The 16,841-nt window shown below is 48.6% G+C and overlaps 1 protein-coding gene across 4 annotated transcripts in view; it reads left to right on the top strand.

Moving 5' to 3' along the window:
• Positions 1 to 16,841, top strand: part of LHFPL2 (LHFPL tetraspan subfamily member 2) — a 179,646-nt gene that overhangs the window by 146,020 nt on the left and 16,785 nt on the right. For all 4 annotated transcript variants that reach the window (XM_060295926.1, XM_030846437.2, XM_030846447.2 and 1 more), the window contains one exon: positions 8,331 to 8,976. In XM_060295926.1, the coding sequence (XP_060151909.1) occupies positions 8,547 to 8,976 (430 nt within the window). In that variant the 5' untranslated portion in view covers positions 8,331 to 8,546. The remainder of the gene's footprint in view (positions 1 to 8,330; positions 8,977 to 16,841) is intronic.

Below are 16,841 nucleotides of genomic sequence, written 5' to 3'. Positions count from 1 at the left end.
TGGCTGATGGCCTTGTATCTTGCGAACAAGCAACAATTCTTTCTGCCTCTGTGCAGAAGGGACAAGAAAGCCTGCAGTTGCTGTAAGAATGAACATCCGTGCTCCCCAGTGCTGGGGCAGGCTGCCCAGCTGTTAGATGAGACAGGAGTCCATCCCCTAAGGGTTATTTATTCTCAGAGTTGGGTCACTTAAACAGAGGGCATTTGCAGTCCCCCTCTATGACACCAGGGAGTTCATGAAGCAGGAGGTATCTTGATTTTTATGTGTAAGGTCTATAAGTTTTTCGTTTTCCACCCTGTGTTACTTTTGTCCATTAAAACTCTCTGCTTTCTTATTGATCCTGAAAATACTAGTGAGGCTCACGTAACGCCTTATATTTTGCCAGAATTCATTATGAGTATGAAAAATACCCTCTGTTTAAAATTATGTAAAACAGTAACATTAAAAGGCATCTCTTGAAGCTCAAGTTGTAATTCCGCTTCAGCAAACCCGAAACCTTTGACACCCCACACACTGCGTACAGGGCATAGGCATGTGGGCCCTGGCTAGCAGTATCTGTGCTGAGTCACACCTTCGTGCCCACCATGGAAGTTGGTTCTTCAGTCTCTCCTGTTGGACAGAAAGAGAAAGACACGTACAGGAAGACTTGCCTCGTGCAGATTTTTAGATGATGACATTTGTAGAAAGAAAAGAAGTTATAAAATGTGTAAGTGGGGGACTTCCCTGGTGGTCCCAGTGGTTAAGAATCCACCTTCCAATGCAAGGGATGCGGGTTCGATCCCTGGTTGGGGAAATAAGATTCCACTTGCTGCGGGGCAACTACGTCCATGCCCCGAAACTACTGAGCCCGCGCGCTCTGGAGCCCACGCACCACAACTAGAGAGAAGCCCACAAGCCGTGACTAGAGAAGCCCGCGTGCCGCAGCAAAGGATCCCACATGTCACAATGAAGATCCCACATGACGCAAATAAAACCTGACACAGCCAAATAAATAAATCAATAATGTGTAAGTGGGCTTGAGAAATCTTAAAGAATGGATCATTTAGAAAATAGGACCAGACAGGTGGACTTGTTGTTCCTGGTTGCTGATGCCTCAGGACAGAGTATAAAAATGATCCCTCTAGAAATGTGTGCTCAGAAAGCGAATTGATTGGATACAGAGGAGTTGGAGTGGGCATCGAGGAAGACACATGTGACCGGCCAGGACTGGTGAATTAACAAACAAACTTGACAATGAGCGGCTCCTCAGCGAGTGATCAGACCCAGAAAAAAGAGGCTTGCCGAGGTGTTCTGGAGAGTGGAACCTTCACTTCTCTGGAGGGGCCACCAAGCAGCTGAAACCACCTCTGGGTTCAGTGGGAGAGAGAAGCATCTTGCAGAGGGGAGCCAAGCTGGGGTCAGGTAATAACTGGAATGCCTGAAATTACTTAGGGCTACTTGGTAAGTTCCTTGAGATTCCCTGACATTTGCAGTGGCCAAGGCCACCTGAGCACGTACTGAGTGGCCAGCTCAACTCTGGAGAAGGAGAATTCGGGAGAAATAAAGGCCATGTGGCCAAACTTGCAGTTTCGAGAAGCCCCGTTTTGCCATTCGTAGCGTAGAGATGACTGAAAGCAAGAGCTGATTTTCCTTTGTGGTCCAGAAAAACTGCCAGGACCCCGGGAGAAGCAGGGTCGAGGTTCTGTCAACTCTGGCAAGTTGGATTCCACGTCCTGTCAGCCTGACATCTTGGGCATACAGATTAGCTTGGACCTTAGAAGAATTTTGCAGAAAAACAGCTGCAAGTGTACTTAATTTAGTGAATACTATGCATGTCCATCCAGATGATAGAACATGACTTGCTCATTAGAGCAGACCTTTCTAAAGTGGGGGGATTTTCGAGCTCCGTTTTAAGTTGCACCTACAAATGTGAAGACTGCAGGAAGGCCCCAGAGCGGGGCTGTCACCCTCCACAGCCCGACTTGCTCTGCTGCGGGAGGGCCAGTGTTAGCAGCACCCTTGGCCTCTGCTCGCTACATACAAGTAGCACCCCTCCCCACTCCAAGCTGTGACGACCGAAAATGTCTCCAGACATTGCCAGGTGTCCCCTGCAAGGCGGGAGGGACGCAGTCGCCCCCGGTTGAGAAGCACAGCTTGAGGGTTTGCCCGTAGAGTCAGAGGTGGGATGGAGCGGAGGGGTTTATCCGTGAGGAAAGGGTACTGGCAATGAGCAGGAGGTGTCGAGCACATTGAGGCTGTAGCCAAGAACAGTGTAACTATTAGTGTACTTGGACCCTCCTTTTAAACGGAGTCAAGGTGTCTGCATTTCCATAGTCAGTGTAGTTCAGGGAGGGACCAGGACAAATGAGAGTTTGCAGAACTTCCTTTGGTAGCTGATTTTTTTTTTTTTTTTTTTTGCGGTACGCGGGCCCCTCACTGTTGTGGCCTCTCCCATTGCGGAGCACAGGCTCCGGACGCGCAGTCCCAGCGGCCATGGCTCACGGGCCCAGCCGCTCCGCGGCATGTGGGATCTTCCCTGACCGGGACATGACCCGTGTCCCCTGCATCGGCAGGCGGACTCTCAACCACTGCGCCACCAGGGAAGCCCGGTAGCTGATTTTTTTACAAAGATCGTGGAAGGTGCTGAGCTGCTCACGCCAGCGCTGTCTCTTCAGTTCTAACACCGCTTGTGCTCCGAAGAGGAGGCCCCGATGGACTGGGGGCCCCGCACGCCATCCTCCGAGGATTCCCGGATAACACGTGAGCGGAGGCGTAAGGGGGCGGCTGGTCTCCCTGCAGAGTCGCCCGTGCCTGTGACTTGCGTGGCTCTGCGAGCTGTGCCGGGGACAGCTGGTCTGGCTGTGTCCTGATGCGCTGGGCCACCCGTCGCCTGTCGGCCTTCTCTTCGGCCTCAGCGTCCGCTGCCCACGCCCCCTCCTTGCCCCAGCCCCAGGGAACGGCTCTGTGCAAGCAGACCGCACCCGTGTGAGACCTCCTCCCAGCGGACGGACTCTCAGAGTCCAGTGTGTAAAGAAGCTCCTGGGGGCTTGTTAAAAGCGCAGTTTCTGGCAGCACCTCCAGAAGGTTTGGTTCAGTGTGTGGGAACCAGGAACTTAGGCTGTTGGAAACAGGTGGCCCACATCCCCCTCTAGGAGCTGGGGGCGTCCAGGGACCGCACTCTTAGAAGTAGCACTCTAGGGGGTCTTTCCAGCTTCTGGAAGGCAAAAGCACATGAATTCTACCTTCCTAATCCTCTTATCCTTCCGGAGACGCTGGGCTGGAGGCCATGGTGGTGAGCCTTCGTGGGACTTGTGCATCTGAGGGAGGTGGTAATAATGAACACGGATATGGGCCAAGAAACTACCCGTGGTGTGGGAGCAAAGTGCAGTCTGCTCCGCAGCGTATCGCTTGTTTGGGCCACATGGGTCAGTGTAGTAAATTTATTATTAATCACAAGAGTTCCTATTTTTTTAGTACTTACTGAATCACAAAGACTATGTAAAGTAAAATCCCTTTGGTGAAGGATTTCTTTAGCTTCCAGGATGGCCTCTCTCAAGACAGGGCGTCTTCACTGTGACATCAGAACGACCACCACCAAGTGCCCCCCGCCCCCCACCCCACCCCCCAGGCCCTGCCCAGAGCAGACTTCCTGCTCACTGCCTCACCAACATTTGGATTTTTTTTTAGGGCCAGAGAGGACCAGACAGACTGTTCTGTCTGTTTTTGTCTCTTTCTATATACACACACATACACTTATGCATATGTATGTATGTGTATAAAGTTACTGATTCTGAGGTGTAGCCTCAATCGTATTCCTCCCAAGTGTGATGCAGTAGGAATTACACAGCACCACCTACAAAGGATTCTCACCAAACATATTTAAGCTGAATCTAAACTAGCCTTTAAATTTAACCTCCAGTTTCTCTACAGTAGAGGATAGAGAACAAGTTTCAATGGCAACATGAGGAACTAGACAAATTGTGGGGTATCCTGTAAGACAGCTAGCCTGGTATCTTCAAAAAAGGCAATGTCAGAGGAAAAAATGCAGGCAGCACGGGTAGGTTAGGGACGGAAGGACTATTTTTGACTAAAAGAGACTAAAGACATAACGAGATGCAATGCATGAGCCTCGGCTGAGTCATGGTTTTAAAGAAACAGCTATAAAAATGGAGGCAGGGTAGGGGAAGTTTGAGTGTGGACCCAGCTTTGGGATATAAGGGAATTATTGTCAGTTTTCTTGGGTGTGTTCATTTTACTGTGGTCACGAAGGAGAATGTCCTCATTTTTAGGAGGTGTATGCAAAAGTATTTAGGGGTGAAGTGTCAAGACATCTGTGACTCATTTTCCGATGGTTCAGAGAAAAGACGTCTGCATATCAGTGTGAGTGTGAGTGTGTGCTGTGGATCTGCAGAACAGATACGGCAACACGTTAACCAGTGTTCCGTATGTGGTGTTCATTGTCCGTTCTCTTCACCTGATATCTATGCTTGCAGATTTTCTTAATGAAGTTGAAAAACAGAACCAAGGTGAGTAAGGTGCTGGTGGTCTTCAAAACGTGGTTTGCAGGGTCTCCTTCTCGGGCTTTGCTGTTGCTGTTGCTGTGATGGTGGAGAGTGTGGGCGTTTGACGCGGCTGTGATTGAAGTGCGCTCAGTCTGCCCCACCTTCGGAGAAGCTGTGACCTTTGTTCCCAGGCTTCTGTACTGTAATCTCCTAGTCAACTGATGCTGGGCGGTTCTGCCTCACGTGCACTCCCTTCCCTTTGCACTGACAGCACGAAGCTGCCAAGGAAAGGACCCCTTTCAGAGGTGTCAGCTCTGCTCACACCTCACCCTTCTTTTAAATATTAGGGCTCTTTGGAGAGCTATGTGTGACGACTCCCATGGACCAACCATTTGTCACTCCTCCTGGCTTTGTATTCTGACTGTGGTATATTACCCTAGGTTTCTGCAGGAGTCTCGTTTGTTTTGGTTTTTTTTCCTTATTTTTTGCTAAGAGGCTTTCCTCTGTGGACCTTCGTGACAATCATAGCATCTTTTTCTGAAAGTCAGAGGGCTGTCCACATTATCCATCAGGGATGTGGTAGTAAAGCCAGGTGTCCTGGAGGGGATATGTGTTCAGTGGTCCACGGAGAGAAGATGTTTACATGGAATGTCAACAAGGGCCTGGTCTTACTACAGGATCTTTGGAGGAGTGGGAATCACAGTGAACAGCAGGGTGGTGCTAAGGAGCTCTGTGCTGAATCCCTGGGTTAACAAAATCTGTGACAGGGATCTGTCTTCCCATGATGTGGATGTTATCTCAGTACGTGACTTTCCCTGCACATCTGATATGACCAAACTGGGGCATTTTACCAGAGTACAGAGCACTGTAGAAGCCCCTTGCTGCACCTCCGGATTTTCCCCTGTCCCACCGACCCGAGGGCTTTTCTTGGATCCTGAGGAAAGCCAGTTTTTGTCAGTCAGCCTTGCATATCGTGGCTGTTCCTGTAATAGTAGTAATTAGCCGATTTGCTGGCAAGTCCAAAACATCTTATCTCCCTGTTGCAAACAGAAAAGTGAAGGCGTCCTTCCAGCCACTCTGGTGTGGATGTGAGAATCTGGTATAGTGGAGGGGGGGAATTGTTTTAGTACAGATGGACAGGGGACTCTACTTTCTGAATTTAAGCACAGGGGTCCCTAAATAATCCTGCCTTGAATTTGGCATGAACCATTTTGCTAATAAGCCTGAATGTGCCCTCTTCCCTTCTGAAGTTTCACATCCTTTCTCTTTAGAAGTTGCAACCTAATGGCATCCCTGACTCTGAGGTGAGCTTGCTGACCAGAACAGTATACGCTTCGCATATTCATTAAGATCCAAGTCACCTGAGAGGTTGTGGCAGAGTCTGAGGTTCTGCAAGAGGACGGCTATGTAGAGGTTTTCTATTCATATGGAAAAATTGCCATTAAACAGTAGAGGGGCAGCAGGGGCCCATCAGTAAACTGGCTTTCTAATCAGATGGGAAGATCTTGTAGAGCTCATTCTCTCCTAACAAACAGACTCTCCACCTGTAGATTGAAAGTGTTTGTAAGCCTGGTGGGTGGGCCCAGCTTGCATGGGGTGGGGCGTCCTCCCGGGAGTCATCCTAGCTTGTTTCCTTATTCTCATTTAGAATGATCACTTTCATTATACACAGTCTCCTCCAAAGCTCTTTTGTATTGGTAAGGTTTTACTCAAAAGGCATTTCTCTTTGGAAATATTGGGGGTTGGGAGAGGTGAGAATGAGTGAGTGGGAGTAGGTTATACTTCTGGCCTAATGCTGATTTATTTTCCCCAGCTGAGCTTGTCAGCTGTGTTAGGCAGTAGGGAAACAGGAAGTAAGACCAGGACCTCACCCTCAGAGCCCACCAGGGAAGCTTTAGACATGAGTGACCTCATCCATCTCTAAATAGCCTCTGCCTGATCTTTTAACGGCCAAGTTTCTGTTATCCACGGTGCACTTCCGTCGGTTAAACAGTTGTCTGACCAGGGTCATCCATGTTAGGGGGAAAGCTTCTGAGGCCATGGAGTTGATATTTACTAAGCACCTCCTATGCCAGGCACTGTGCGAGGTACTTTCACAGCATGTTGCTTATTTCTCACAACAGTCTTGTGAGGCAGGGTACCCTTTCTTCATGTGTCTGTGAGGAAGCTGAAAGCTAAGGTTCTGACAAGTTAGATGTCAATATGGCCAGTCTGTGGTGGAGCTAGATTTGGAGCCCAGACTTGATGAACACCAAAACCCTTGCCTGCAGTATGCACACCACCTCTCCCCTCCCCAGTGCCACACACACACACACACACAACCGTGACAGTGAAGCTCCTCTGTTCCTAGCTTTGCGCTAGCTAATTTTGCAAAATAGCATCTTGTATAAGTGCAGTGATGTGAGGATTGTTAAATACACTGTTTTATAAGGTAAGTAATCACCTCTAACTAGGATGTTAGCCAGCATGGTGGAGAAGCTTTGACACCCACTCCCTCCCTTCTTTCCCCACTTCCCTCCCTCTTCTGTAACTCCCCGCCCAACCATTGCCCACATGCCATGAGGCTCTTTGTAGTTCTTGGGGAGTTGACATGACCTCAGTTAATAAGATCATTCAGAACAGAGCCATGTGCCCAGATGTCAGACGTGAGCTGTGCGATTCTTCCTGACCTTGGTGGGCTGGGGGCGGGGGGAGGCGGGCAGTAAATGGGGCTGTGAGGAGCCCTGCGGCCCATTTCAGGGTTCGGGCCTCCCTGAAGGGGGTTTAAGCTGTTAGAGAGAGCCCTCTGGTAATGAAGCCGTTTGTCCTTGGGAACAGCACGAGTCCTTGTGAGATGAGAAACAATGCGCATGTTGAGTTTCAGACCTGGGGTGAATCGAAGCTCAGGGAGAGAGGCACATGTGATGAATTGGGACAGTTCAAGGGACGCAATCTTCACAGGCAAGTCTCTGTTGTCAACAAGTCCCCTCAGTGGTAATGATACTTAGTCAATGGTCATTCATGCCTCTGTTTTGAATCATTTCCCCAAGTGAGTAAGTCATCAGTTCTTGGAGCTTTATTTTTCTTCTTTGCATTTTAACTTGTGTAGTTCATTTTGTCTAAAAATCACCTGGTGAGAAATGGATGAAAAAAATAAGTCTGGGTGGCAAAGTTTTCTTATTTGTCATGGCGTTGTTTTCCTTTTTAAATTCTCATTTACCTCTGAAGCAAATACTCCCTCCTTTGTCTCTGCTAGTAATTTGATTCCCAGGAAATAAAGTTGGGTGTTACTACTCTCTACCGTTAAGCAAAAGGTTTTGAGGCAAGTTTTTCTAACTTAGCTCATCTAACACCAAAACAGCAGGCAGAGAGTCCTGTAAACTTTAAAAAAAACGCAGGCAGTCCGTTGATACAGTTCACTGGCAGACACATCTTGATCTGTCTGGATCCCTGTGCTCTTGGACTTTTTCTAATAAGATATAATAGAGCAGGAGCCACGTCCCAAGAGCATGCAGCTGGGGCAGGAACCCCATGCGCAGCGTGCCCCCGGGTGGGTGCAGGGACTGGCATGGGCCCCTCTGTCGTGCTGCCGAGAGATAAGGGTAACCACAGACGCCTCTGAGAGCGCAGTGAGGGAGACCGACATCGCCGAGGACGGCGGCGTGTTGGCGGGGGCGCAGGATTCGCTGGGGCAAGGTTCTGTGGGCACGAGGGGCGCCGCCGGGCAGGGCTGCGCAGGGCGTGGGGCAGCTGTGCCGCGGGCGCGCACTGGGGTCTGAGCACCGGCGGGAGTGCGGGCGGCCGGGCGGGCAGGCGTCGGGGGCGGGGCCGGCGCCGCTAACCGCTCTCCTCCCCTCTCTCCCCCCGTAGGTGAGGCTTGCGGCCGCGCGGAGCTGAGACATGGCAGCATGACAGCCCCGGAGAGCGCTGCCCCACGACGCCGCCGGGACGAGGGAGCCCCCGAGCAGCGGCCACTGCCGGCCCGGAGCGCCTGAGCCTCCTTCCCGCGCCTTCCCCACCGCCCGCCGGGCTCGCCTGTCCAGTTCACCCCGTGGCCTCCCGACTCCTGACGTCTCGAACATCAATATGTGTCATGTCATTGTCACCTGTCGCTCGATGCTCTGGACCCTCCTGAGTATTGTGGTGGCGTTTGCCGAGCTCATTGCCTTCATGAGCGCAGACTGGCTGATTGGAAAAGCCAAGCCCCGCGGCAGCGCCGAGCCCGGCGAGCAGGGCGGAGGCTCCCTGGAGCCCCACCACCCCACGCTGGGCATCTACGCCCGCTGCATCCGGAACCCCGGCGTGCAGCACTTCCAGCGGGAGACGCTGTGCGGGCCCTACGCCGAGACCTTCGGAGAGATCGCCAGCGGCTTCTGGCAGGCCACCGCTATTTTCTTAGCCGTGGGCATCTTCATTCTCTGCATGGTGGCCCTGGTGTCCGTCTTCACCATGTGTGTGCAGAGCATCATGAAGAAAAGTATTTTCAACGTCTGCGGGCTGCTGCAAGGAATTGCAGGTAGGCGTGCGCGAAGGCGAGGGGGCCTGAGAGCCATGTGTGTGCTCGTGCGTGTGTGCAGCACCCTCACTGCTCATTCATTTGCTGCCACACTTGAGGAGGACGGTCTTCTGTCCGGTTCCAGGCAGCAGGTGCGCGCTGCCCTCATCGCTCCCTTTCCCTGTGTCACTCCCCTGAAGTGAAGGAAGTGTCTGTTCTCTGCTCTCACCTGCTCCTCTTCCTTGCTTATTTCCTCGGGTTCTAAGTTGCTGGGTTTTGTTTGAGTAACTACTCCTACTTTTTGCTTTTCCCATGAAATTACCAGCGTGCTTTCCGCGTCGTGCGTCCAGGGAAGAACTGCGGTGTGTGAGGCCCCCCTGCCGCGGGCCCTGTGTGCTGGGATGAGCGTGAGCGTGGGGCTGCCACCCACTCTCGGCCCCATCCCCGGCCCCCAGAATGATTTCAGCTTTCGCAGGCGAAGAAGCTGGCTGGAAGGGAATTAGTATCAGCTGCTCTGTGTTTAATAATGTTCTGGTTTAAATTGTTTGTCTCCTGGAGACAGTTGTCAGAATGTTCTGTGCGCTCAGATCAGAAATTACAAACTAACTCTTCCACTTTCTGGAAGTTTCTCACTAATGAGCTTGTTAGAAATCAGTGGAAAGAAAAGTATGAGCACTTTACAGGGATCCCAGAGGGGAGGCCGTGAGCTCCAAGGAAACTTCCATGGCCGCCCGCATTTTCATAGGCTGTTCTATGTGGAGCTGAAAAGCAGATCTGGAACCAAGAGGGTATCAGTCTGTCCACGCTCAAGGGACTTGTTCTGAGCAGCAGAAACACACACACACACACACACACACACACACACACTTTGAAGACATCCTCAGGAAGCAGAGGAATAGACTTCTTAGGGAAAAAATTCACTTTTTTTTTTTTTTTTTGCGGTACGCGGGCCTCCCACCGCTGTGGCCTCTCCCGCTGCGGGCACAGGCTCCGGACGCGCAGGCCCAGCGGCCATGGCTCACGGGCCCAGCCGCTCCGCGGCATGTGGGATCTTCCCAGACCGGGGCACGAACCCGCGTCCCCTGCATCAGCAGGCGGACTCTCAACCACTGCGCCACCAGGGAAGCCCCAAAATTCACTTTTTAAACAACCACAACCAAGGTATTTATTAATCTGAACTCTAACAGGAGAAATAGCAATCCACTTACAACCCTCACTGAAGGGCACATCCTGTAGCTGCGTTCACGGGGCTGCTGACAATGGAGATAAGCACTGAGCCTGGCATCCAGGCCTGTAAAGAAGCAGACCGCGAATGCATTAGCTCTTGCCTGCCTTATAGCAAACTCTTGAGCTCAGCAGGGCTGGCTTCCAAACAGGTCAAACAGCAGTTTTTTTCCCAAACAGCTGATAAGATGATGTTTTCTGTTTCTCAGACCTTAGGGGGCCCCATGTGTGTATGTGGGGGAGAGGGTAATGGGCCCAGAGAAATGACAGAGGACCTGCTTCACAGTCATGCTCTGTTTCAATGGGGGATATACTCGTGACAGATCTCAGGACCCCTCATCTCTTTATCTGCCGGGATCAACCGTACCATGAGACACCCAGGCACTCACAGGCACTCACGGAATTTGGGAGACCAGGATTCTGATTTTCAGCTTTGCTACTAACTTGCAGTTTCACTTGCGATAAATGCACCAATACTGTGGATCTTGGCATTCCTCTTCTGAAAGACAGGGAGATTGGAAAATATGATCCTGTCTTAGATTTTTGATTCTGTGAAGCTCATTGTCCCCCTTTCGATTCACTTCTCCAATCTGCAGTTCATCCCCTAAGCTTGGGTTTTCACTTCCGAGAAATGTTCATCAAGGTGGGTTTCCATCCTGGTTCATCTTTTTCTTGTCAGAAATGCCTCTCCTTTATCCCCCCAGGCACACAGTGCCTCGGGGGCATGTGCATCTCACAGCTTGCTGAGGAGTGTTACCAAAGTGTTACTAAAGCTTTTGAAAAGTCAAAATAAACATGTAGATGAAGGGAAGCCAGTTTACACAAATAATTAACCCTGTTGAGAGTCCTGGTTCACCAGAGAGGCGTATTTCTGCTCAGTTTGCCCTAACTATGTTTTATTTGCTTATCTTCGATGACTTCATGCCTTTATTATGAGTTTTATCAATATGCTGGTATGCAGATGAGACTCCTGGTTTGTCATCCCTAGGAATGCTTTTCATCTTGAGAAACTTAGTGCTTTCCAGCAAAGGAAAGGCCATTTACAGTAGGGTGGGACATCTTGGGCCATACCACCACAATCGGTCTTTTGCAATCAATTTGCAGAAAATTATAGATGTCTTTCAGTCTCAAAGACTGTTTACATGCAGTTTTTAATAAGGTGTTACTCCAGTGAATTTAGTCTCTAAGAATGTGGATTAGCCCAACAAGTCTTCTGGTGCTCTTGTTTGCTATTTCACATAAATGGCTAGAGTGTTCATTTTGGCACAAAGATGAGTACATATTTTAGGTATTATTCATACACTCCAGTGAGTTATTCTTGACTTTTCTCTTTCTCTCTGCCTCAGGCCTCTAGGAAGAAGGGCTGGGGAGAAGGGAGCAGTAGCACACCCAAGATGCTGGGCTGTTGGTCATCTGTCTCCCCAAAGTCTTGATTTTTCAAAAAGAAATTTTTCTCCCCATCCCCTTTCACTTATGTTCCCCATGCATACATATGGCATCTCAAAACGTCTGAAATTGCTAAAAGTTGGCCAGAGGCAGAGATTCCTGTACAGTCAGATTCTGCCTCTCTAGGGAGCCACTGATCTAAGGCTAAGAACTGAAACACAAGAAAGTGGATTCTCTTCACCTCCCAGCCCAGCAGCACCCCTGAGAAGAAATCATTGGAAGGATGGACTGAACGCTGGTCAGCTGGCTCCCTCATGTTGGGGAGGGGGTGAGGGGCACATCTTTGAGGGCTCTCTCTCCAATAGTAGAGGTCTCCACCAGGCAGTTCAAGCCAGCATCAGTGGCAGCCGTGGCTCTTGAATCTATGGCTTAAGAGAGTTGCCCCCTGAGTGTCTGAAGCAGCTGGCTTGCTTTCTGTCCTCTTGGCCGGTCTCTAAGAGCATCTGGCCAGCCCCAGCCAAGGACTTGCTGCAGCTGTGAGCATCAGTCTCTGCTCTCCCCACAACCCTGCTCTCAACTCTGGATCCGTTTGACATTGAAACAAATGGTGAGAAAGGAGACTGTTGCCAAAGCAATGAAAGGATCCTTCAGAAAGATACTCAGACTGTGTTTCTTCTTACAACTTGGCATTGGCAGAAATGACATTTTTGTAAAATGTAACTGGGTGACAAATTACAGGCTATCTAGTATGCCTTTACTATGCCTAATCTTAAAGGCCACAGGCTCGCATAGCTGTCACTGTCCATAGTATAACAAAAACCATCAGAATCTTAGTATTTTGATTTTAGAAGTCGGGTGTAAAAGAATCTGCTACCTCAGTGGAAATCTCAAAATTTGGCTTACTTAAAAAAAAAATGAAAATACAACTATTGACCATTAAGCTAATTCAGATAGCAGGATTCGCCTTCAAGGCCTTACCTACTGGTGGGCACCCAGCTGACACTTCGGAAATGCTCATGTACAAATGCCCTGGCTGTTCAGTAGGCGCTCTCAGCAGCAGTTAGAGCTCAAACCTCATCTGGCCCTGGATCAGCCCCGACCTCACCTTAAAGTGTCTGTGAAATGTTCACCAGTCTGCGTCATCTCTAAGCCTCAGTTTTCTTACTTGGAAAACGGATATAATAGTAGTACATACCTCAGGGTTGTTTCGAGGATTAAATTAGATAATATATGAGAAAGGCTTTTAAGCACACATAGTAGATAGTAAGTGGTAGTAGCTATATGATGATTATTAAAGCATTTGTGCTTTCTTGGCAGGTGTTAGTACATTCTTTTGTGTTCCCTCCAATTGCTGCATTCTCAGGAGTAGAGTCTTTAGAACTGACCTTGTTCTGTCGAAACCAAATGTTAACTACATTGTGAAGTGCCATTCCTGGCCCCTTAATAGCCTGCCTTTGTTGGGACTGAAGAGCACAGAGCAGCCCTGTGGCTCCTATGGGCCTCTGGGTGTCCTCAGGCATTTTTTTAAAAGCTGAGTTGACAGGAAAACAAAGAGCTTCTTCCTCTCACTCCTCTTCCCCTGACCTGTACATTCTCCATCCTTTCCTTTCTGGAGGCAGCTTCTAGCGGTTGAGTCCTGATTGCAGGTGGCTTCTCAGGCTCCCCTTGCAGAATAAATCACAGGCTGATCGGTCTTCACTGGGTGAGGACTCGTCTGGGACTTGGTAGAGCCAGAAACACACATCAGTTCATAGCCCTCTGGGATTCATTACAAAAGCTGGGGAATCGGCCAGCAGGGTCATTTTCACCAGCTGCCTTCCTTAGGCTGTGACCTGGATGTGGTCCACAGTGAAAGCGTAGAATGCAAAGATCCAGGTTTTCCATGACAGCATCAAGCAGTTTGGGTTTGGAAATGCACGTAGGGCCCTCTTAGAAGTCCGCGGAATCCCCAGTGACTCAGGTCTGGGACGGGGCCACGGCAGTGAGCTCAGGAGTTGGCCCACTGCTGCTGGCCCAGGCTGTTCCCCTGGGGTTGCCACGAGGCTTGGAATAGCGTGTGAGCTTCTGGCCTGGCTGCCTACTGTCCTCCAGTCCTGCCTCGCCGGCTCTGTGCTGCTTCGTGTCTGGTTGGCTCTCACGCTGTCTAGTCCCTGTAGCCCTCTGTCTGTCTACACCGCGTTCAGCCCAGCAGGATGGCCTCAGCGAGCTGCCCCACCAGTCTGATTGGATAGATCGCCATCCATGCTCACTGGCATCGCTCTCTGCAGCGGGGGCTCAGGGCCTGCTGTGCAGACTCAGTTTTCTTGGAAGTGAGCAATGATTGAGGGTGAAGGAGAACAATATGAAGAAAAGAAAGGGAAAGGAATAAAAGAAGGATCTTAGAAGACAAGGGGAGGGTTTTGTCTCTGCTGCGTGTAGAATTGCTTTGTCGTAGTCCGGCACGCGTGGGGAAGTCGGGGTGGGCATGTGAGATACACCATGACTGCTGTCTGGGTCTTGGCCTTCTCATTGCTGTTTTTCAGAGGGTGAAAGATAACCACGACTCAGCCTGGTCGCAGCATCCGTTTTGACTTATCCCATGCCCTACCTGTTCACTCCCGGTGACCACGTTGGTCACTGGAGAGAAGTAAGAACAGGACTTGGGAAACGTGGGGAGAGGGGAAGAGATTCCTGACTCTTTCAGAGACCTGGCCCCATTTTACACCTGAAAAATTCACCTTGCTTTCTCTGAGAAGGTAGTGTGACCTTGGTTGCCCGACTTCAAAATACCTTCAAAGAAAAGACATGAGGGAAGTAGACGGAGCATCCCCTACTTCTCCTTAGAATGAGGCACCGGAAGCTTCTGGCTGTCCAGAGGAGGCTCTGGATTTCTGGCTCTCCAGACAGATGACGCCTCCATCAGAAGTCAGATGTAACCGTTCTATGTCTCAGTCAATTTAAGAGTACCCCTGATGATGACGCATTTACTCATTCATCAGCCTTGTGGAAAACTAAAGAATGCCAAAATGTTATAAGGCAGGCCAGAATTAAATTTCAATCCAAGGAGCTTTTATTGGATGCCCGATAAATACAAAGACCTATAGACTCAGGTCTACAATTTCTTGAGTTTCTGCTCCAAAACCATATTAGAGAGTCATTGCTTTAGAAGCTGTACCCTAAAAAAGCAAAAACAAAACAAAGTATCATCATATATAAAGGGAGCAAAAGAATTCAACTGTATCATTAGAGGAAAAACAAAACTACTGCCTAAGAGCAAGCGGACCAAGCACGCATTAATTTGAGTAAATCTAGGGACTGGGATATCTTTTTAAAGAATCAGTTGGAAAATCTCGAGGAAAATTGCAAACTCTCTTAAAATTCAGATAGAATATGCAGTTGATATGCAAATAAAGGACTTTGCTATGGTAACCACTTAATTGTAGACAGATAATCTCAGAGCCCTGGATGATGATGTTCCAATTCCAGTAACAAGTCATCACGTTAAGTATGGCTCTGAATATTTATACAAGTGGTTCAGGCACTCTGTTTTAAGAACTTAATGCAACAGTGGTGTTCTTCTAAGCTCTGACGTCACTTCAGAAGTAATCTGTGCACTCATGTGCCCAGGCACAGTTAGGCATAGTTATGAGTTCAGTTGTTGTATAGAGGCTTCCCAGTAGCTTTATTAATTGGCCCTCAATCTCTTTTATTAAAAGATAGCCCCCAGTACAGATGAAACCTAAAATACACATATTGAGAAAATGAAGCCAATATTAAAAACTTCAAACCAAAATACTCAGTGGCTATGTGTTCAGAGTTGAAGGACAGCCTCAGGGCCCTAGTGTTGAAAAGATGGCACTCGCTTTGTTGCAGAAATTATTTAACGTTATCTGGACCCCAAAACTTCAGCAGGCAAGAAATTTACTTACTGTCCTGAAAATTTCAGAGCTCAGTAACTAAATTTTTTAACTGTCTTTTATTCTGCTATGCACTGCATTTGATTTTTTTTGGGGGGGGGCAGCTTACTTTGAATTATAAGTGTATTTTGGTTAAACAGGAGCTCTTTCTAATCCTACATGTTGGATGAATAATTTATCAAGAAATAGTTTATAGAGTTCTTCCAGTTGTATAGAAACAGTTTAGGAAACACCTTCTCACTTGGAATGCAAAGTAAAATTTTATCACTAACTCATGGGAAGGAATAATCTAAATTAGTTTGTGGGGATGCATCTTAACAGGTAAGAGTTAAAGTTTTAGAAACTGCCAGTGAAGTAATTTGCATATAAACATGAATCATTGCTGAGAAAGGTTTAGGGAGGCTTCAGTGTGGGAGAAACTGCATCTTTCTTGTGGATTGTTTCTCCACATATTCTAGGGGCATCTGACAATTCTTAATTGATGGTCATTAATTTTGAGTAATTGTAACAGAAACTTCCTCTGGGGGGCTTGGCTGTAAGGTCTTTTTATGACAACTATGCTCTGATTGTCTTCCAAAGAATTCTCTTTATTGCTTTGTCATCCGTTCTCCACCCACCACCCTGGAAGAGTATTTTTCTTGCCAATTATAATTCCATGGAAGTGTTTTTAGTAGAAAACAAGTACCCTACTAGACTCCTCCAGGGAGACGGTATAAGCATTAATACAAGCTTTAAGTAAAAAATTACCGACACCGATCCTTCACTTTTCTTCTCCTTCCCCTCAGAAAATCTTGTTGGTTAAAAACCTCTAATGTTATTGATCATGTACTAAAATGACATGTAGATATAATCTGCTCTGCAAAGACACTGGTTATCAGCTGAAAACCCTTTTCATTACCAGTGACCTCCCATTTCTGATCTGGCCTTCAAAGCAGAGTTTTTAAATGCCAGTTGGGCCCAGTCTAGCTTGTCCATAAACTCTTGAAACTTTAAAATGAGGTGCAGTGAAAACTCTTTACCTTTTCATTTATACAGTAAACAAACAGGCTTCTTAGAAAGATGTCCCCATCCTAACACACACACACCCCAGCGGCCTCTCACTGCCTTTGAACAAGGGCGTGCACCCTGCTAAGGTTTGTCAACTGAAAAAAAAGCACAACGTGAGAGTTGTAAGTTAAGTTTTATTGGGGGCAAAATGAGGACTATAGCCCAGGAGACAGCGTCTCAGATAGCTCTGAGGAACTGCTCGAAGAAGTGGCGGGGGGAAGGTCAGTATATATGTGGTTTTGGTGAAGGGGGAGCGTGCAGTCAGGCACACATTTTTTGCAGAAGGTTGCTGCTAGTCTGGTGAAGGTTACTGCTAGTCACAAGGAGAAAATG

The sequence above is a fragment of the Globicephala melas genome, chromosome 3 (assembly GCF_963455315.2).
Source record: "Globicephala melas chromosome 3, mGloMel1.2, whole genome shotgun sequence".
Classification (NCBI taxonomy): Eukaryota; Metazoa; Chordata; class Mammalia; order Artiodactyla; family Delphinidae; genus Globicephala; species Globicephala melas.
Note: the sequence above shows the minus strand (reverse complement) of the source record. Positions and strands in the feature narration are given on the sequence as shown.